Below are 22,304 nucleotides of genomic sequence, written 5' to 3'. Positions count from 1 at the left end.
GCACCGATCACATCCTTAGAATAATAAATAAAATACAAAATGCTGGAAGCACCCAGGACAGTGGCCTGAGACGTCAACTCCCCACAGACGCTGCTGACCTGCTGAGTGTTTCCAGCGTTTTATTTCAGACTTCTGGCATCTGTAGTGTTTCAAACTCTTCTTTTAGTGTGACATTGAAGAGAGAATAATTACCTCTGAAAGTCCAGGATGTGGGGAGCATGGAAGAGTGGTGGGGAGAGAGAGAGGGAGACAGAGACACAGACAGAGAGAGGGAGACAGAGAGAGAGGGAGAGACAGAGACAGAGAGAGACAGAGAGAGAGAGAGGCACAGAGAGAGAGACAGACAGAGAGAAAGAGAGAGAGAGAGAGAGAGCAGCACAGAGAGAGAGAGGCACAGAGAGAGAGACAGAGAGGGAGAGACACAGAGAGACAGAGAGAGAGAGCGAGCTCACAAGATTAATTGGCTGGTGTAGGACACATAGCCAAAGGGGGAAAAAGTCACAAGAGAGTTGACAGGCAGAATGAATAGATGGCAGGGCTACAGGGAACGGGATTGCTCTGCCGGGGCTGGCAGAGAGCTGATGGACTGAATGGCCTCCCGTCTTGGAATAATTGAAATCCAGAGAAACCCAACCCACGCCACGTGCTGCTTCACACACAGCTCAGCAGGAGCCCCTCCTCCCAACTGCAATGGAGCAGAAGGGGCGGAGGGGCACGGAACAATTCATAACTGAGGTAGATCGGTTGTCGTTGGGCGAAAGTAATAAAAAATCCGAGAACCAAGGCGGCCAAATGGAATTATGCTGTCGCCTGGCCACGATCTGATTGACTGGTCGAATGAACTCATGGGGCTTGACTGGACAAGCTATTAAATGAATCAAAACCTGAAGAACAAACTGGACACCAGATGAGTGGAGATTGAGAACGAGTCTCAGAGCTTCCTCGTACAAAAGCAAATCAAGTTTTTGTGCCTAAGGGACTGGCGTAGAAGGAAATTTCAATATTCTTTAAACTGCTTAGGCCAACTTGGAAAGAATTAAGCAGATTTGCTTGGGTTTTTCTCTTTGGAGAGGAGGAGGATGAGAGGTGTACAAGAGGCATAGATCAAGTGGACAGTCAGAGACTTTTTCCCAGGGCGACAATGGCTAACACGAGGGGACATAATTTTAAGGTGATTGGAGGAAGGTATAAGGGGGATGTCAGGGGTAAGTTTTTTTACACAGAGAGTGGTGGGTGCGTGGAACGCACTGCCGGCAGATACATTAGGGACATTTAAGAGACCCTGAGATAGGCACATGAATGATAGAGAAATGGGGGGCTATGTGGGAGGGAAGTGTTAGATAGATCTCAGAGCAGGATAAAATGTGGGCACAACATTGTGGGCCGAAGGGCCTGTGCTGTGCTGTAGTGTTCTGTGTTCTATCCGGACGCCACATCTTCATCTTCGAATCACACAACGCGGATAAGAGGGAGTTCTGGTCTCCTCAGTAAATGGAAATCAAAAAGAAATACCACTACAGATGCTGGGAATCTAAAACAGAAACAAAGTGCTGGAAAATATTCAGCAGGTCGGGCTGAATCCGTGGGAACAGAAACACTTAACGTTGAAGGTCCCCAACTCAAAACGTCCACTCACCAATACACCTCGACCTCTTGAGTATTCCTGGCACTTTGCTGCCCTCGTTCCAGTTTCCTCCCACATCCCAAAGACGTACAGGTTGGTGGGTTAATCAGTCACTGTTAACTTCCCCCCCCCTCAACCCCCCCAAGTGCGTGGGTGAGGGGTAAGTCTGAGGGGGAGTTGATCAGAATGTGGGGAGAATGAAATGGCAGGGGTACAAATGCTTGACGGTCAGTGCACAGAAAGCCATACTGGCTGCTGGAGGGAGAGCAATATAATTTACCTGCAATTCAGGGGTTAAATCTTGTTGAGGCTTTACACAAACCACCACTGGGATTCAGGAGTCATTTTACTTTAGTCGTCAAGGGGCAACTGACAGGATGTGCAGAGAGACCCTTAGCTGCTGGTCGGGGAGTCCAAGATGAGGAGAACGATTTAACAAACTGGACAAGGAGACAGTTTGGGTGAGCAGATGTTTGAAATTCACTCCCACAAAATGCCAACGGCTGCCCAATCAATAGTTTGGGGGAGAAAATGTTACAAAAAGGGCACAACCCACAGTGCAGGGAAGAACAAGATCATTCCTCCTCCTTTGTTCCATCGACCCCTGGAGCAGGGTCAAAGTCAGTAACCGAACCCAAGTCCCACCAGTGACAGAGAACAGAAGGCAACTTACCATGATCCCAGTGAGCAGACACACACCCTTCCCACAGTAGGTGTTAGGTACCATGTCACCGTATCCAATGGACAGGAAGGTGATGGAGATAAGCCACATTGCCCCCAGGAAGTTACTTGTGACATCCTGGCTATCATGGTACCTTAAGGTAGTGGGGGTGGAGGTGGGTTTGGGGGGGGGGAAGAGAGAGAGAAAGAATTAAGGCAATCTCCGATGACTGTAAGACAACTTCATCAAACAGGAGAAACAGCCCCCGCCCTGCCCACCCTGCACACCGACGGAAGGGAGTCTAGTACAAGACGGCATGACTTCAGGATTGAAGGGCGCCCATTCAGAACAGAACAGAGACATTTCTTTAGCCAGAGGGCAGTGAATCTGTGGAATTTGCTGCCACGGGCGGCTGTGGAGGCCAAGTTACTGGGTGTGTTTAAGGCAGAGATTGATAGGTATCTGAGTAGCCAGGGCGTCAAAGGTTACGGTGAGAAGGCGGGGGAGTGGGACTAAATGGGAGAATGGATCAGTTCATGATAGAATGGTGGGGCCGAATGGCTGACTTCTGCTCCTTTGTCTTATGGTTGCATTTGCAAGGCGCCTTTCACAAGCTCGGGTCCTGACAAATGCTTTGCGGCCCAATGAAACACGTTTGGACGTGAAGGAAGCTGTTGTAATGCAGGAAACGCCGTGGTCTGCGTACGGAAAGTTCGCAAAATGGGCCAACGCAGTCAGGAGGTTGAGCATCACAGTCGGAGAGGGAGATACAGGCCCTTCAGCCCATCTAGTCCCTGCCGACCATCAACCACCCATTCCTGCATTAATCCCAGTTTTTAAAATTCCCCCCACATTCCCATGAACCTCCCCCCAGATTCCTTCACTAACCTTCACACCAGGAGCCAGTTAACCTCCCAACCTACACGTCTTTGGGACGTGGCAGGAAACCGGAGGGAGAACGGGCAAACCCCACACAGAGAGCACCAGAGCCGGGGATCGAACGCGGGTCTCCGGCGCCGCGAGGTGGTGGCCCTGCCCACTGCCCCACTTGTGCTGCCCTTTAGTTGGGTTGGGACTCGTGCCCATCCATCTGAAATGTGACTCCAGCCTGGGATTTTGTTGGCAGAGGGAAGCCAGCCTGCCCTCTGCCCTGGGGAGGGGCAATAACATGGCGCGGTTTTGTATTAAAGAGGAGCTTCCTCCCAGTACCCCTGTGTTTGTCCTTCAGGCCTTTTATCCCCAGGCGCAAGGATTTTGAGATGTCCTTAAGGTCGAGCAGTTCTTTCACAACACAGTGTGGCCGAGGATACCACATCATGAACACAGCAAAGCCCGTTCCCCTAACTTTCATTTAGAATCTCCCCCGATAACTTTTGCTCTGCATTCCAGTTAGGTTTCCAAAGGCAGATAGCTGTTCCTCACACACACAGAGGGGCCATCTAGTGCTTGCCCAGAAATTTCTCCTCATTTCTGTTCTAATTGGGTACCCTCTAATTCTAAGACTGTGCCCTCTAGTCCTGGACTCACCCACCAAGGGAAACAGCTTAACCACATCTACACTGTCCAGTCCTTTCAACATGTTAAATGTTTCTATGAGGTCCCCTCTCATTCTTCTGTACTCCAGTGACTACAGTCCAAGAGCCGACAAACGCTCCTCGTATGTAAGCCCTTTCATTCCGGGAATCATCCTCGTAAATCTTCTCTGAAACCTCTCCAACATCAGCACATCCTTCCTAAGATATGGGGCCCAAAACTGCACGCAGTATTCCAAATGAGGCCTCACCAGTGCCCCGTACAGCCTCATCAACACTTCCCTACTTTTATACGTTATTCCTCTCGAAATGAATGCCAACATAGCATTCGGTTTCCTTACTCATGCTCAGTGACTGCAGGTGGATCGGACTGACAAGCCTTGAACTCACTGCAGACTGCCCCAAAGTGTCTGTGCCTCAAGAACCTGTCAAGCTCCCTCTCAAGCGATGGTGATCCTGATTTACCATGCACGGGCTGTATCTGCCACAGATCAATGCCTTTGAATTACCCAAGATATAAAATTCACCTCATTTGCTCCTTAAGTACAGTTTGATGGCCAGCACAAATTGAATGAAATCACATTCAGTCTTTGGGAAGTAGAGAATAAGCCCTGGGCTATGACTCCAAAACCTTGTTATAGCTCGATTCATCACAGCAAACTCTATCTCCAAAGATGGAGAAAGAATTGTTCGGGGACCGTTGGAATGAATTAATCTGTTGTTTGACAATTACACTCTTGTTTGTGAAGGGATCAAAAAAAAAAGAGACTTATTTACATTGTATTTTTCAGGGTGTCAAGGGCAGCAAACTACTGGGTGTGATGAGTGTTACTCGGTCGGCATTCGCCGGTCCGATCCGCAAAATCCCATGGGAAGCAACGCGATAATGAAAAGATGATCTGTTTTAGGTTTGAGGGATAAATATTGACTCCGAACTCCTGAACTGAAGAAGTTAGACTTGGATTCTTTGGAGTTCAGAGAAAGAGGGCTGAGCTGGCACAGGGGGATGTTCATCAGTTCGGGAAGTGGGCCGAGGAGTGGCAAGTGGATTTCAATACAGATAAGTGTGAGGTGATGTGTTTAGGGAAGTCAAACCAGCGTAGGACTTGTACTGTGAATGGTAGGGGCACTAGGGAGTGTAATGGAACAGAGGGACCTAGGAGAACAAGTGCCTAGTTCACTGAAAGTGGCGTCACAGGTAGACAGGGTGGTGAAAAAGGCGTTTAGCACGCTGGCCGCCATCAGTCAGGGCACTGAGTGTAGGAGTTGGGACATTATGTTGCAGTTGTATAGGTTGTTGGTGAGGCCACACTTGGAGCACTGTGTACAGTTTGGTCACCCTGTTGTAGGAAAGATGTAGTTAAACTGGAAAGAGTGCAGAGACTTACGAGAATGTTACCAGGACTCGAGGGCCTGAGTTACAGGGAGAGGTTGGCCAGGCTGGGTCTTTATTCCTTGGAGCGTAGGAGAATGAGGGGCGACCTTGTAGAAATGTTTAAAATTATGAGAGGCAGAGATAAGGTGGACGATAACAGTTTTTTCCCCAGGGTAGGGGAGTCCAAAACTAGGGGGCATAGGTTTAGGGTGAGAGGGGAACGATTTAAAAGGGACCTGAGGGGGTAACTCCTTCCCAGAGGGTGGTGAGTATATGGAACGAGCTGCCAGAGGAAGTGGGTGAGGCAGGTACAACAGTATCATTTAAGAAGCACTTGGATAGGTACACGGAGAGGCAGGGCTTGGAGGGACGTGGGCCGAACGCAGGAAATTGGGACTGGGTGGGCACCGTGGTCGGCACGGACTGGTTGGGCTGAAGGGCCTGTATCCGTGCTGTATTGCTCTGTGACTCTATCTCACTGAAGATCCAAAGGGGCCGTGAGAGGCTAAATGTCAAGATGCTCCCAGCAGTGGCAGAGTCTCAACCCAGGTGATACGGTTACAAGATTAGGGGCCGGTCATCGAAATCGGAGGTGGGTTGGAACTTCTTCTCTCCGGGGGGACGGTGAATCCCGGGAACTCTCTGCCTCAGGGGGTGGCGGAGGATGGACCACTGAGGGGATTTAGTGAGGAAGTCGATACGTTTTTGTAAAGATCAGGGGACTGAGGGCGGTGGGGAAGGCACAGAAGTGAGGGCTGGGGCAGATCAGCGGGGCTAGTATTGAGTGACGGGACAAGCTTGAGGGGCCTCCTCCTCCTATAGTGCCCCTATTTTCTCACACGATATCCCACATTACGGCAGGAATAATTCCCTTCACCTCCTTCCTGTCCTTTCTGTCAACCACTGGTTATCAACCCCCCTGAGGGTACTGCTCCAGGAAGAGTGATGTATCCCCTGGGAGGGCAGGCAAATGAAAGGCCTCCTTATCGAGCCAAAGGGAGCAAATAATTTTCACTTATTTGATCACAGGATGTGGATGTCATTCCCAATTCCAACATTTACTCTCCATCTTTCTTTGGAGGCTTTGGAGAGGGTGCAGAGGAGGTTCACCAGGATGCTGCCTGGATTAGAGGGTGTGACCTATAAGGAGAAGTTGGACACACTTGGGTTGTTTTCTCTGGAGCGTCAGAGGCTGAGGGGAGACCTGACAGTGGTTTATAAGATTATGAGAGGCATGGATAGAGTGGACAGCCAGTATCTTTTTCCCAGAGTCAAAATGTCTAATACCAGAGGGCGTGCATTTAAGGTGAGAAGGGAGATGTGAGGGGCAAGTTTTTTTCTTACACAGGGAATGGTGGGTGCCTGGAATGTGCTGCCAGGGGTGGGGGTGGAGGCAGATACAATAGAGGTGTTTAAGAGGCTCTTAGACAGGCAGATGGATGTGCAGGGAACGGAGGGGTGTGGACAGTGTGCAGGCAGAAGGGATGAGTTTAGTTAGGTGTCACTAGCTCAATTAGTTTAGCACAACATTGTGGGCCGAAGGGCCTGTTCCTGTGCCCTCTGGTTCTATGTTCCTGACCTCCAGCGCCATCTGTGTGGGATTCACACGCCATCCCAGTGAACACGTGGGTTTCCCCTGTGAACATGTGGGCTTCCCCCGCGAACACGTGGGCTCCCCCCGCAAACACGTGGGCTCCCCCCGCGAACACGTGGGCGAACACGTGGGCTCCCCCTGCGAACACGTGGGCTTCCACACTTTACTCTGTACTGTTATTGTTTTTACCTGTACTACATCAATGCACTCTGTACTGACTCAATGTAACTGCACTGTGTAATGAGTTGACCTGGACGATCGGTTTGTAAGACAAGTTTTTCATTGTACCTCGGTACAAGTGACAATAATAAACCAATACCAATACAAGGAGAGGGGAGTGTGGGACTAACAAAATCTCCATTGGGTCTGGAGCCACACCTTGTCCAGACTCGACAAGGCAGCTGGTTTCGGACCCTCAAGCAGATGGACACAGTGACTGACGTTTCTCTTCTAAGTTCCAGACTTATTTAATTACCAGAATTTAGGTCCCCAGCTGCTGGGGTGACATTTGAATCCACGTGCCTTAATCAACAGTCATAAACTCAGAGCGCGGGTAACGGCGCACCCTCACTATTGCATCCAAAGAGGCCGCTGCCGTGCGCTGGAGAGTCTGGGGCTTGAAGGCACAGACTCAGCACATGGAGTCGACAATAGGAAGCTGGCCATTTGGCCCTTCGATCCCTGCTCTCATGGCTGGCCACCTGCCTCAGTGCTCTCCTTCGCAGCTCCCATCGGGCAGGAGGTACAGAAGCCTGAAGTCCCACACCACCAGGTTCAGGAACAGCGACTTCCCTTCAACCATTCCCTTCTTGAACTGACCGGCACAACCCTGATCGCCAGAGTTTAGCAACACCTTAATCACTTTGCACTAATAATGGACATTTTTCTTGTTCTGTGTTGTAAAAATTGTGCATAATTGATGTTTTACTTGTGAATGCTGCTTATCTGATGCTGTGTGCCTGTGACGCTGCTGCAAGTAAGTTTTTCATTGCACCTGTACACACACGGACTTGTGCAGATGACAATAAACCCGACCGATATCACTTGAGGTCTTTTGCCCCTAGAAATGTATCCGTCTCCTTCTTAAATAAATTCAGCGCTGACCTACAGACCCCTCTGTGACAGTAGGTTCCACAGATATGTTTGACAAAAGGGGTAAGGGGGATGAGCACATGCTTTGCATGCATGAGGTCGCAGGTTCAATCCCGGGCACATCAATGCTGGTGATCTAGGGCGGCACAGTAGTGCAGCGGTTACCATAACGCTATTACAGCACCAGCGACCCGGGTTCAATTCCCGCCGCTGTCTGTAAGGAGTTTGTATGTTCTCCCCGTGCCTGCGTGGGTTTCCTCCAGGTGCTCCGGTTTCCTCCCACATCCCAACGACGTGCAGGTTAGTAGGTTAATGTGGGTGTAATTGGGCGGCGCGGGATCGTTGGGCCAGAGCGGTCTGTTACCATGCTGTACAACTAAAGTTTCAAAGGAAAGTTTTAGAACTTTCTCCTCCCTCTGGACTAAGAGGAGTTTCTGAGATTGCGACCTCTGGTTCTGTACAGGGGAACACCCTCCCACTACCCGCCCCACCAGAATTTCAGTGAGATCTCCTCTCATCCTCTAAGTTCCAGTGAATGCAATCCCAATCAGCTTAATCTGGGCACAGTCAGCAGTGCTGCCGTCCACAGAACCAGTCCAGACAACCTTTGCTGCGTTATGACTTCACCATCTTTACTTGCCTCTGTGACAAGCAGATCCTTCCGTAGGTAAGGACACCAAGTTTGCATACAATTCTCCAAACGTAGTCCTACCAAAGCCCTGTGTAATTGCAGCAACTGTATCATTCAGATCTACACTGAGAAACTCATGCCACAGGCAGTTACAACTATGTAAAACCCTCAGACGGTGTTGGATGACCAGTCTTGGACCATCTTCAATCGATTTCCGATTTATAAACAGATCGGGGTATACCTGCTTATCAGATGAGTCACAAGACGGCCATGATATGGAATGGCTGAGCACAATTAAGATAAGATCAGATTTCTTTATTAGTCACATGTACATCGAAACACACAGTGAAATGCATCTTTTGTGTAGAGTGTTCTGGGGGCAGCCCGCAAGTGTCGCCACGCTTCCGGCACCAACGTAGCACGCCCACAACTTCCTAACCCGTACGTCTTTGGAACATGGGAGGAAATCGGAGCACCCGGAGGAAACCCACGCAGACACAGGGGGAACATACAAACTCCTTACAGACAATGGCCGGAATTGAACCCAGGTCACTGGTGCTCTAATAGCATTACGCTAACTGCTACACTACCGTGCTGTGTAGTTGAGGGATTAAAAGGACTTCACTGCTGTTCCTTCTCTGTCAAACCTCTTCATGACTCCGAACACCCTGACCGTATATTCCCTTCACACGCCAGAGAAGGGCTCCCATACCTCCAACTGACATATGCCTCACCTCTGAGCAATCTCCGCTGCATCCTCTCCAAGGCCTTAAAATCCATCCTCAAATACGGCAGTCCGATTTGGACACAGGACTCAAGTTGTTACATGAGATCATGGGGAGATACGGCTTTGAAACGGGTCCTTCAGACCCCTCCCGAGCCAACACCAACCATCAAACCAGTTTCAGACCAAAACCTATTCTGCTGTGCCCACATTCCCATCAACACCTCTCATCTAGAGGCAACTTGCAGTGATCAGCTAACCTAACAACCCACACAGTTCCAAGTCCCCTTTGCCCCTCACCAACTTTTATTCATGCACCATAGAAAGCATCCTATCCGGATGCATCATGGCTTGGGACGGCGACTGCTCTGCCCGGGACTGCAAGAAACCACAGACACAGCTCAGCACATCATGGAAACCAGCCTCCCTTCCGTGGACTCTTCGTGAAGTAGCCAGTATAATCAAAGACCCCACCCACCCGGGTCATTCTCTCTTCTCTCCTCTTCCATCGGGTAGAAGATACAGGAGTCTGAGGGCATGTACCACCAGGCTCAAGGACAGCTTCTACCCCACGGTGATAAGACTGTTGAACGACGAGATCCCTTATACGATGAGATGGACTCTTGACCTTACAATCTACCTGGCATGGTAGTGTAGCAGTTAGCGTAACGCTATTACAGCGCCAGCGACCCGGGTTCAATTTCCGCCACTGTCTGTAAGGAGTTTGTATGTTCTCCGTGTGTCTGCGTGGGTTTCCTCCGGGTGCTCTGGTTTCCTCCCACATTCCAAAGACGTATAGGTTAGGAAGTTGTGGGCGTGCTATGTTGGCGCCGGAAGCGTGGTGACACTTGCGGGCAGCCCCCAGAACACTCCACGCAAAAGATGCATTTCACTGTGTGTTTTGATGTACATGTGACTAATAAAGATACCTTATCTTGTTATGACCTTGCACCTTATTGCCTACCTGCACTGCACTTCCCTGTAGCTGTGACATGTTACTCTGCATTCTGTTATTGTTTTACCCTGTACTACCTCAACACACTGTGTAATGAATTGATCTGTACGAATGGTATGCAAGACAAGTTTTCAACTGTACCTCAATAATCCAATACCGATCCAGGTGACGGGCAGCACAGGAGGGGAAAGCTCCCGTGATGTGGGAGAGATGAGAGGAATGGTGAGAGACATGGGGCTTGGGAATGGGGAAAGTCTGAACCTCACACAATAGCAGCTTGAAGTACAGTCGGCACAGTGTGTTTAATGTGACCACGTGACGTTGGGAAGCAGGCATACGGGAAAGGCTTGGAAGGAAGGAGACACCCCTTTCCAGGCAAGCGTTACTGAGGATGGGAGCCTCCCTGGCGTAACTGGAGAACATTCAGCCTGACACGTTTGTTCTGCCAGGAATGACTGATCTGCATTTCCTGCAGTCACCCAAACTGGTTTCAAACCTTTGGCAGAAAAACTGTGGATCTCAGGCTGAAAGATAATCGACTGTGCGAACCCCTGCTGTTTTCTGGGAGGTGATTATTCCCAATGCCAAATCTCTGAGGGAAGGCGTTTCCTACTTTCTGCATTTTATTTCCAGATTTCCGTCTGAAGGAGGCAGTTTAATGCCAAACCCAATCAGTTTCTCTCTGTAACGTATTCTACCCCCATTGCCGTCAACCACCCCCACCCCCCTCAGATTCTACCATTCACCTGCACGCTGGGGGCAACTTGGGAAGTGGGAGGAAACTGGAGCACCCGGAGGAAACCCACGCGGTCACAGGGGGGTAAATGGGCAAATTCTGCACCGTTGCCCCGGAGGTCAGGATTTAACCCCGGTGGCTGCAGCTGTGAGGTGGAACCACCATCTGCCCCACTGGATCGAAGGGAACGTTCTTATTTCGATAAGAAATCACAGCCAGAATTAAAGGGACTGGCGAATTGTAAAAGCTCCAACCCAAAGACACCACAGGAGCAGCGATATTCTATACATCTTCCAGAGCCCTACCAGGACCAAGGTCCTTCTGCTGCCTCTGGATGTTGGAGAGGGTTCAGAGGAGATTTACGAGGATGATTCCTGGAATGAAAGGGCTTACATATGATGAGCATTTGTTGGCTCTTGGACTGTACTCACTGGAGTACAGAAGAATGAGAGGGGACCTCATAGAAACATTTTGAATGTTGAAAGGACTGGACAGAGTAGATGTGTCTAAGCTGTTTCCCTTGGTGGGTGAGTCCAGGACTAGAGGGCACAGTCTTAGAATTAGAGGGTACCCATTTAAAACAGAGATGCGGAGAAGTTTCTTTAGCCAGAGGGTCGTGGATTTATGGAATTCGTTGCCACGTACAGCTGCGGAGGCCCAATCATTGGGGGTGTTTAAGGAGGAGATTGATAGGTATCTAATTAGTCAGGGTATCGAGGGATATGGGGAATAGGCTGGGAATTGGGGCTAGATGGGAGAATAGTTTAGCTCCTGGTCGTGGCGGAGCAGACTCGATGGGCCGAATGGCCTGCTTCTGCTTCTTTGTCTTGTGATCACTGTATACCTCTCCCTTCAGCACTGGCTGCACCTCCGTGGACATCTCTCTTGCTCTCGGACTGTTTATACCTGTCGCTACAGTTTGCCCAAAATCGTTGCCTCTGCTCGACACTCTCCTGCTTCCTTCCTCAGCGTGTCCCTGCCCACCACCCGCGCTCTCTAACCCACGTGTCTTTCTGATTCGCCTTCTCTCACTTTTACTCTCCCGTTGGTGCCGGAAGAGTGGCGACACTTGCGGGCTGCCCCCAGAACACTCTACGCAAAAGGTGCATTTCACTGTGTGTTTCGATGCACGTGACTAATAAAGAGATCTTGTCTTATCTGGGAGGTGACGGGTAAATTGGTTTATTATTGTCACGTGTACCGAGGTAAAGTGAAAAACTTTGTTTTGCATGCCGTCCATACAGATCATTTCATCGCAGCAGTGCATCGAGGTAGTACAAGGGGAAACAATAACGGGATGCAGAATAAAGTGTCCCAGTTACAGAGAAAGTGCAGTGCAGGCAGACAATAAGGTGCAAGGGCCACGACGAGGTAGATTGTGAGGTGTCGGGTCCATCTTATCGGACTAGGGGACTGTCCGATAAGGGGGCTGAGGCTGATGGAATCTGATTGGAGAGGGAGATGAAGCATGGAACAGAGGTGGGGAGGGGACCCAGTGGGAGGAGAGTGTGGGGGTGAGGGGCAGATGGCTGGGACAAAGGGAAGAGGGTGGGTGATGGGGGGAAGAGGGTGGGTGCCGGGGGGAAGAGGGTGGGTGCTGGGGGGAAGAGAAGAGAGGAAAGGGACGGGGTGGGGGTGGGGGGGAGGGGTTACGGGAAGCTTGAGAGATTCAATGCCCAGGTGGAATATGAGGTGTGTTTACTATCGACCTGGCAGTGTGGGGGGAAGAGGCCGTGGACACACGGTGGGGAGGGGGAGTGGAATTAACATGGCCGGCCACCAGGAGATAAAGCCCGAACTTGTTCAGTCGTCCCGAGACACCCCAGTGAACCGCTGCTCGGTGCCTCCCCCATAACATGAGACCATCCCTTCCTCCCGCCACATCGGCAGAGGCAGGACGCGAGCGGACACCCCCCTCCATGCGGCCCCCCCCCTTACCGCTCACAGACGCGGACGGTCCACGCGGCGATGATCCACAGCGAGATGCTGAAGACCAGGAGCACGGTGCCGGGGCAGATGGTCATGAGGGTCTTCATGACGAAGCGGGTGTTGAAGTTGATCTTGTTCAGCGCGCCGATGCTGCGCGAGGAGGCGTCCGTGAAGAGCTTGCTGTGCAGGAGCATGACCCGGGCGATGAGGTAGAGGCGGAGGAACATGGGGATGGAGAGGATGATGTCCACGTCCGCCCAGGTCTCTGACATGGTGTAGCTGAACGCCAGCCGGGCCCTCCAGTGGAACACGTAGCGGCCGGGGACCGGGTGGATGGCGCAGACCACCATCTCCAGGCTGATGAAGAAAATCCGCTCGTATGTCATGGCAATCCGCCAGTCGTCAGCCCCGTTGTCGATCATAAACAGCTGAAACAAAGGACAGCGGAACTGATGGCCCGTGACAACGATTGTCGGTCTGTTAATGGCAGGACCCCCTCACGGCACTGACGGACGCGGGGGACCTTGACCCGCAGGTCCAGAGCTCCCCAGGAGCAGCTGCACAAGTGGTGAAGGCGGCCAACGGCAGGCTTGTCGGGTGTGAGAGTCGGGAAGTCACGTTATGGCTGCATTGTACACATGGTGCACGGATCTGGTCGCCCCGTTACAAGGAGGACGTGGAGGCTTTGCAGAGGTGGTTCACCAGGATGCTGCCTGGATTAGACAGCGCGAGCTACTGGGGAGAGGCTGGACAAACCTGGGTTGTTTTCTCTAGAGTGGCAGAGGCAGAGGGGAGACCTGGTGGAGATTTATGAAATCACGAGAGGCAGAGATAGGGTGGAGATGTCAAATACTAGAGAGCAGGTTCCTGCGTCGGACTGGCTGCGCAGTGGGTCGTGTGACCTCAGGTCGCGCCTCTGGGGTTGGCCACAGTTGAGAGCAGGTGGGATCGCGAGGCGCCCTCGCGCTGCCACACCCAGGGGAGACTCCAAGGAGAAGGCTCGGAAGGGAGACACATGACACCGCAGATGTCGAGATGCAGAGCTTCAAACAAATTGCTGGGGGAGCTCAGCGGGTCAAGCAGGCACGGTAGTGTAGCAGTTAGCGTAACGCTATTACAGCGCCAGCGACCTGGGTTCAATTCCCGCCGCTGTCTGTAAGGAGTTTGTACGTTCTCCCCGTGTCTGCGTGGGTTTCCTCCGGGTGCTCCGGTTTCCTCCCACATTCCAGAGACGTACGGGTTAGGAAGTTGTGGGCGCGCTATGTTGGCGCCAGAAGAGTGGAAACACTTGGGGAACGGGGGGGGGGGTGGGGGAGGGAGGGGGGACAGAGAGGGGGACAGATGGGGATGGGGGGAGGAGACGGGGGAGTGAGACGGGGGGTGGAGAGAGGGGTGGGAGACAGAGAGTGGGGGAGAGGCCATGTGCCGGCAGATGGGATTAGTTAGACAGGGACCAGGGTTGGAGCAACAGTGGGCCACTGTGGCTGAGTCTGTTACTGTGGCATCCTGGTCTACGTTCTAAGTATCGGGAGTAAATGTTTCCAGATTTTTGCTGAACCCTTTACAAACCACTAATTACACCACAGCTGGAGCTCAGTGGCCAATTCCAAAGACTGCACTTCGCATGAGACGTCAAGATATTCTGCAAGATTTGTACAGAAGAGATGAAAACAAAAGATAAATGAAAATCCAAATAGAAAACATCAGATGCTGGAAATGCTGAAAAATCTCAGCGAGCCAGGCAGCGGCCGTGGAGGGAGATGAACGGTCGGCATTTCGGGCTGAGACCCTTCTCCTGGACTGGAAAAGAAGAGGGCAGAAGTGTCCCATCTCCATCTCCCTCTTTCTGCTGGTCCCAGGAGCCAGACTCTGCAACCTCAGCCAGACAACGTTGGCAACGGAGTCCAACTCTCCACTGGACGGCCACCGTCATCACGTGACCCCCATCGTGTCCCACCCCATTGAACTCCCCACCTCGACTCACTGGCTTCCCTCCGATCTGATGAAGGGTCTTCAAGCCAAGACTTCAACTGTTTCTCTTCCCCCAGATGCGGTCTGACCTGCTGAGTTACTTCGAACACTTTTGAACACTTTTGCTGCCTGGTTTAGAGAGTATGCATTATGAGGAGAGACTAAGGGAGCTAGGGCTTTACTCTTTGGAGGGAAGGGGGATGAGAGGAGACATGATAGAGGTATACAAAATATTAAGAGGAATAGATAGAGTGGACAGCCAGTGCCTCTTTCCCAGGGCACCAATGCTCAATGTAAGAGGGCATGGCTTTAAAGTAATGGGTGGGAAGTTCAAGGGAGATATCAGAGGAAGGTTTTTTACCCAGAGAGTGGTTGGTGCATGGAATGCGCTGCCTGGGGTGGTGGTGGAGGCAGGTACGTTGGTCAAATTCAAGAGATTACTAGATAAGTGTATGGAGGAATTTGAAATAGAGGGGTATGTGGGAGGAAGGGGTTAGATAGTCTTAGGCGAGGTTTAAAGGTCGGCACAACATGGTGGGCTGAAGGGCCTGTATTGTGCTGTATTGTTCTACGTTTTTCTGCTTTGATGTTTAAATTTAAACAAAATAAGATTGTAGAAGGTGAGGGGAGTCGGATAGGACAAGGACCGAACATGAGCGAGGCTGAGGACGATGTTGAGGAATAATCTGAAAGCCACACAAGTAAAAGCTTCTCACGTGTGACAATGATAAACCAACTGCCAATTTCAAAGGTACAAGATTTCTCATACTTCTCTGCGATGTCGGAGGCCTCTTGGCCCATCGAGTCCATGCCAGCCCTTGCAGCCATCAGTCCCATTGCCCGATTTACTTGCCTGTAAGCCCATTCCCCAACTGGCTGGCGATTGCCCTCCTGCCTGCCTACACGAGGAGCAACTTACAGTTGACAATTAACCCCCGTACCCAGCACCGCTGTAGGACGTGAGAGGAAACCAGAGCCCCAGCCAGTCACAAGGAGAAGGAGCACACTCCACACACGCAGACACAGACACAGACACACACGGTGCCAGAGGCCAGGATCGAACCCGGGACACTCCCAGCTGCGCCCTCGTGGGAAGGAAGTGTGGGTGCTCACCGATTGCCAAGAATTACAGCAGATCGTCACACAGTCCATTATCAATCTGCTGTTTGCCAAGATGTGATGTGTTAGGCCCGGGCTCAGGCCACTGGGGCAAGCTTCCTGTTTTGCTATCCCTTCCTGTGAAGGTTTGTGTTCTGATAACTCTTCTGGGTAACATCAACAACCCAGCTCGGCGAGGATGCATGGTGGGGACGCCCGGCGGGATGGGAACGTGCAGTAAACAGGTTTCCAGAGCCAGCTCGGCACTTTCTGAAGCGTGGGAACCACCACGAAGGGGGAAACAATGGACGGAGCCAGCCCGTGCCAACTGCAACCTTATAATGACTAAATCATCTGTTGTTAGCTGCTTCAGTGGCGAACCAGGGTGGAGACTTCTCCTAGGATCTTCCCTGAGTTGGAGGACTTGGAACTGGTTTACGATTGTCAGTACAGTGAAAAACTTGTCTTGCATACCATCCATACAGATCATTTCATTACACAGTGCACTGAGGTAGTACAAGGGAAAACAGTAACATAATACAGAAGTAAAGAGTCACAGCTACAGAGAAAGTGCAGTGCCGGTAGACAATAAGGTGCAAGGGCCGTGACGAGGTAGATTGTGAGGTCAAGAGTCCACCTTATCATTCAACAGTCTTATAACAGCGGGGTAGAAGCTGTCCTTGAGCCTGGTGGTACGTGCTTTCAGGCTTTTGTATCTTCTGCCCCGATGGTGGGGGTGGGGGGGGGGTGGAGAAGAGGGAACGTCCGGGGTAGGTGGGGTCTTTGATTACGCCGGCCTGCTTTACTGAGGCAGCAGGAAGTGGAGGGGAAGGACTTCAGTTTCGGGGAGAGATTGGATAGGCAGGGCTCGTTTTCCTGGAACGGAGGAGGTCAAGGGGTGGTCTATCCAATGCCAGGCTTGAGACACAGGAAATTCTGCAGATGCTGGAATCTGGAGCAACACACACACACAAAATGCCAGTGGAATCAGCAGCTCAGTGCCAAGTATTTTGCCCGTCTCCATTAATACCATTCACCTGCATTGGGCTGTGTCCCACTGTGCCTTGTCCATTCAAGCCTGGCTAAAAGCCTGGTAAAGGTAGGGAGTGTATCTGATCCCACCAGCTCTGGCAATGCTTTCCACAGATCACTGCCCTCTGTGTTTTCAAAGACTGGGTGAGGTAGGGACAGTTAGAGTTAGTCAAAGCCTTCCCCCATCCCATGGTGGGAGCATCAAAAACAAGGCGGCAGAGATTTAGGAGATTTATAATGGGAATTGAAAGGTAATTTTTGTTCTAAAGCACAGAGGGCGGTTGATCTGTGGAAGGTGGGTGGAATCAGACACACTCAGCACGTTTACGAGAAGTTTCGACAGGCTCGAATCGACAAGGCACAGTGGCATACGGCCCAGTGCTGGCAAGTGGCACTCACGGAGATGGGCGGGAATACCCAGCGTTGGACGTGGGGCCCGGCTCCGTGCTGTGGGAATCCATAACTCACGGCGGACAGTTCAGGTCGGGGACGCTGCAGCAGGACTGGGAAAGGACGATGAAAGAAGTCGATTTCAGGGAGGGAGGGAGGAATTGCTGTAGGGTGAGGCAGGCCCGAGGTGGGCCGGTTTTGATGGGGATTACGGTCGCCTGTGTTGCGAACAGTGGGGCTGTGGGTTGTACCCGGTCAGTCCGGCAGTGCCCGATCGGTCAGTCAGTGCCAATGGAAAGAGGAAATCTGAGCCAGCATTGAGGACTTAGTGGAAACGGCCAGTTCTGATGGAGAGAGAAAGCCCAAGTTACTTAAGGTTGGAGAACTGGTTACCAAGCCATCTGGATAACACAGCACAGTACAGGCCCTTCGGCCCACAATGTTGTGCCGACAGTTTATCCTGCTCTAAGATCTATCCAACCCTTCCCTCCCACATAGCCCCCTATTTTTCTATCATTCATGTGGCTATCTCTCTTAAATGTCCCTAATGTCTCTGCCCCCACAACCTCTGCCGGCAGTGTGTTCCACACACCCACCACTCTCTGTAGAGAACTTACCCCTGACATCCCCCTTATACCTTCCTCCAATCACCTTAAAATTATGTCCCCTCATGTTAGCCATTGTCGCCCTGGGAAAAAGTCTCTGACTGTCCACTCGATCTGTAGCTCTTATCATCTTGTACAGCTCTATCAGGTGCCCTCCCATCCTATCGCAGGTCCAGGACTCGTGAGTCCATCAAGGATCTGGAATCAGCTGGAAGAGTCATACAGCACGGAAACAGGCCCTTCGGCCCAACTCGTCCATGCTGACCAAGGTGCCCACCTGAGCCAGTTCCATCTGCCTGCGTTTGGCCCATGTCCCTCTGAACCTTTCCTGTCCAAATGTTTCTTTAAACATAATTGTACCCCTCTCTACCACTTCCTCTGACAACTCCTCCATGTAGCCACCACTCTAAGTGTGGAGAAGCAGCCCCTCGGCTTCCCGTTAAATCTTTCCCTGCTCACCTTAAACCTACCGACTCTGATCACCCTCCAAGATACAGCCATTCTGGGGTGGGGGGGGTGTGGGAGGGGAAGTTGTCTGCTCGGACACAGATGAGGAAAGCCTCCAACGTGGGGACTACATTTTTGGTGGGAATGTAATTTTCAGACCTTTACTGTTCTGGGACAGAGATTGTCATGGAAAGGACGCTGGTGTAAGGAACTGACATCAGTTCCTCGAGGAAATGTAATCAGCACAGTTTTGGAAAGATCAGAGATGTAGCAAGAGGTCTCACGCAGGAGGTCTATGATAGGGTGAGATAGGCCAGTGTCTGTGGCCTGTGCTGCTTCTGGGCAAGAGGTAGAGGAAGAGAAACAGCGAGAATACAAGAGATTAAACAGAGGGGATGTGGTGAAAGTTAGAGGGAGACAGAGAAAGACAGAGACAGAGAGACAGAGACAGAGAGAGACACAGACAGAGAGACAGAGAGGGAGACAGAGAGAGAGATACAGAGAGAGAGAGAGACAGAGAGAGAGAGAGACAGAGAGAGAAACACACACACACACACACACACACAGAGACACACACACACAGAGACACACAGGCAGAGAGGCAGACAGACAGAGGCGCACACACACACATACACACACAGAGGCACAGAGAGAGAGAGAGGAACACACACACAGAGGCACAGAGAGAGAGAGAGAGAGAGAGGAACACACACACACACACACACACACAGAGAGAGACACACACACACACAGAGACACACAGGCAGAGAGGCAGACAGACAGAGGCGCACACACACACATACACACACAGAGGCACAGAGAGAGAGAGAGGAACACACACACAGAGGCACAGAGAGAGAGAGAGAGAGAGGAACACACACACACACAGAGGCACAGAGAGAGAGAGGAACACACACACACACACAGAAGCACAGAGAGAGAGAGAGAGAGAGAGGAACACACACACACACACAGGCACAGAGAGAGAGAGAGAGAGGAAGAGGAACACACACACACACACACACACACAGAGGCACAGAGAGAGAGAGAGAGAGAGAGAGAGAGGAACACACACACACACACACAGAGGCACACAGACAGAGAGAGAGAGGAACACACACACACAGAAACAGAGAAGGAGAAAGGAAAAGATATCTGGGGATAGGGGGAGGAAAAGAGAGAGAGAATAACAGAAAGTGAGTCAGGGAAAATGGGAGAGGGAGAAATGGAGGGGAGGTTGACGGGGAGAGAGCCAATGCCAGAGGGGTGCCGGGTTAATGGCAGGGAACAGCAAAGTGGAGGAGATGGGAACAAAACACTGGGGGGTGGGGGAGAGAGGGGGAGATGGTGTGAGCACAACTGTTCTCCTTGCACGGAACACCACACTGCGCTGTTCCCCGGTTGCCTAGGAGACAACATCAAAGTCCAGTAATAACTAATTAGCTTCCCAGTGAAGGCCACTGAGTGCCACATGTGAAATGAAGTGCATCTCTGTCTGACTCCCTCACACAACACTTTAAACGGCAATTTCCACAGCATGCAGGCTCCATTTATGATGGTCTTCAGACTCCAGCAGGCAGACGGAGAACAAAGATTACATTTTTACCTCGCCCTTTCCAAAATAACCAAGAATCTCTCCAACAGCCCCACCCCCTCCCTCCCACCAGTTGCCGTCTCGGGACTGTTTCTGAGTAGTCCTGCACTGTGGTTGAAGAGTCCTTCAGAGAACGGTGTGGCCCGGCCCACCTGGGACATCCCGAAATGCAAGGGCTTACATATGATGAGCATTTGTCGGCTCTTGGACTGTACTCACTGGAGTACAGAAGAATGAGAGGGGACTTCATGGAAACATTTCAAATGTTGAAAGGACTGGACAGAGTAGATGTGGCCAAGCTGTTTGCCTTAGTGGGTGAGTCCAGGACTAGAGGGCACAGTCTTAGAATTAGAGGGTACACATTCAGAACAGAGATGAGGAGAAATTTCTTCAGCCAGAGGGTCTTGGACTTATGGAATTCGTAGCCAGACACAGCAGTGGAGGCCCGATCATTGGGGGTGTTTAAGGAGGAGATTGATAGGTATCTAATTAGTCAGGGTATCAAGGGATATGGGGAAAAGGCTGGGAATTGGGGCTAGATGGGAGAATAGTTTAGCTCCTGGTCGTGGCGGAGCAGACTCGATGGGCCGAATGGCCTATCCTTTGTCTTGGGATCCCGAACCACCGCAACTGGGAAACCAGAGCAAGCTTCCCACAGGAGCAGGCAGAGAACGGCCACGCCGATGGCTTCTGGTTGAGAAAGGAAACCCGACCAGGACACCGAGCAGGCCGCCCACTCACCCGCGTCCATTCCCAAACCACCCACCTCACCCCTCCCCCTGACCACTCTCTGTTGCAAACTCGATGTCATGTCCCACCCAGGCAAGGTTAGGACCCCCGACCTGGACCATAATTTAAGACCTTCCAGCTCCACCTCTATGGTGTTGTCCTACCGTACCCCTGGCCAAGGTCTGTAGCTGCTGAAACCCTCATTCGTACCTTTACACCCTCTGGAGTCGGCCGTTCCAATGTACTCCGCCTGTCTCCCCTTGTTCTAAATTGGAGGAGAGACAAAATTCTGCCCAGGCCTCAAGGACCACTTAATAGGCAAAGTCTCAATTCAAAAATGCTCCCCCTCATTTTCTACAACATCCTCCAGCCCCATCGTCTTTCAAGACACCCACGTTCCTCGAGTTCCAACCTCTTGACCACTCTGTAGGTCACCAAAGACTCCCGCAAATTTCTACAGATGTACAGTGGAGAGCATCCTGACTGGTTGCATCACCGCCTGGTATGGAGGCTCCAATGTGCAGGATCGCAAGAGGCTGCAGAGGGTTGTAGACTCAGCCAGCTCCATCACGGGCACAACCCTCCCCACCATCGAGGGCATCGATGCCTCAAGAAGGCGGCATCCGTCACTAAGGACCCTGGACATGCCCTCTTCATGTTACTACCATCAGGGAGGAGGTACAGGAGCCTGAAGGCCCACACTCGACGATTCAGGAACAGCTTCTTCCCCTCCACCATTAGATTTCTGAACGGTCCATGAACCCATGAACACTGCCTCGTTATTCCTTTTTTTGTGCTATTTTTGTAACTCATAGTAATTTTTATGTCTTGCATTGTACTGCTGCCTCAAAACAACACATTTCACATCATGTGTCAGTGATGATAAACCTGATTCTGATCCCCCTATACCTACCTTCACCCAGAGGGTGGTGGGTCTATGGAACGAGCTGCCAGAGGAAGTGGGTGACACAGGTACAGTAACATTTAAAAGACACTTGGACAGGTCCACGGATAGGGAAGGTTTAGAGGGATCTGGGCCAAATGGGACGAGCTTGGATGGGCATCTTGGTCAGCACAGACCAGTTGGGCTGAAGGGCCTGTTTCCGTGCTGTACAACTCTAGATTGGAAACACTCCAGCAATGGCAGCCTGGGCCCCACGTTCTCGAACTCGCTCTCTGAAACTCTTTGCTCCTTTACAAAGTTCCTTAATGCCATCTTCTAACCTTCAGGGAGGAGTTGGATAGACACACAGTGACGACAAACACGGAGAAATGGCCAGGGAGGGGTGGAACCAATGAGCCGCTCTGAGAGAGATTTGGCGTAGACCCAACGTCACCTCACTAGGATTCGCCTGCCCCAACACCGTCCGCAAGGCACGGTACCAACTTTTGTTCGGGACCGATCCTGTGACAAACCCATGGATATCCAGCTGAATTAACAGCGCGTTATAAATAGAAACTGGCTATCAAGTAGTGTCACGCACATCCACCCAAGAGACAGGGAACCGTGGTTTAACACTGCCTCAGTGCAGCGGAGCACTAGTGAGGCAGGAACAGAAGAGAGCTTGCATTGATCGCTAGGCTT

General features: G+C 51.4%; 1 protein-coding gene across 3 annotated transcripts in view; it reads right to left on the bottom strand.

The window, feature by feature from the left end:
• Nucleotides 1-22,304, bottom strand: part of LOC127587549 (small conductance calcium-activated potassium channel protein 3-like) — an 84,056-nt gene that overhangs the window by 36,527 nt on the left and 25,225 nt on the right. For 2 of the 3 annotated variants that reach the window (XM_052045972.1, XM_052045974.1), the window contains exons 3-4: nucleotides 12,863-13,281; nucleotides 2,298-2,439 (exon numbers count right to left, since the gene is read on the bottom strand). In XM_052045972.1, coding sequence (XP_051901932.1) covers nucleotides 2,298-2,439; nucleotides 12,863-13,281 — 561 coding nt within the window. The remainder of the gene's footprint in view (nucleotides 1-2,297; nucleotides 2,440-12,862; nucleotides 13,282-22,304) is intronic. The other variant, XM_052045973.1, reaches the window with a different exon arrangement.

Source organism: Pristis pectinata, chromosome 40, assembly GCF_009764475.1.
Source record: "Pristis pectinata isolate sPriPec2 chromosome 40, sPriPec2.1.pri, whole genome shotgun sequence".
Classification (NCBI taxonomy): domain Eukaryota; kingdom Metazoa; phylum Chordata; class Chondrichthyes; order Rhinopristiformes; family Pristidae; genus Pristis; species Pristis pectinata.
This window is presented reverse-complemented; position numbering and strand designations above follow the sequence as displayed.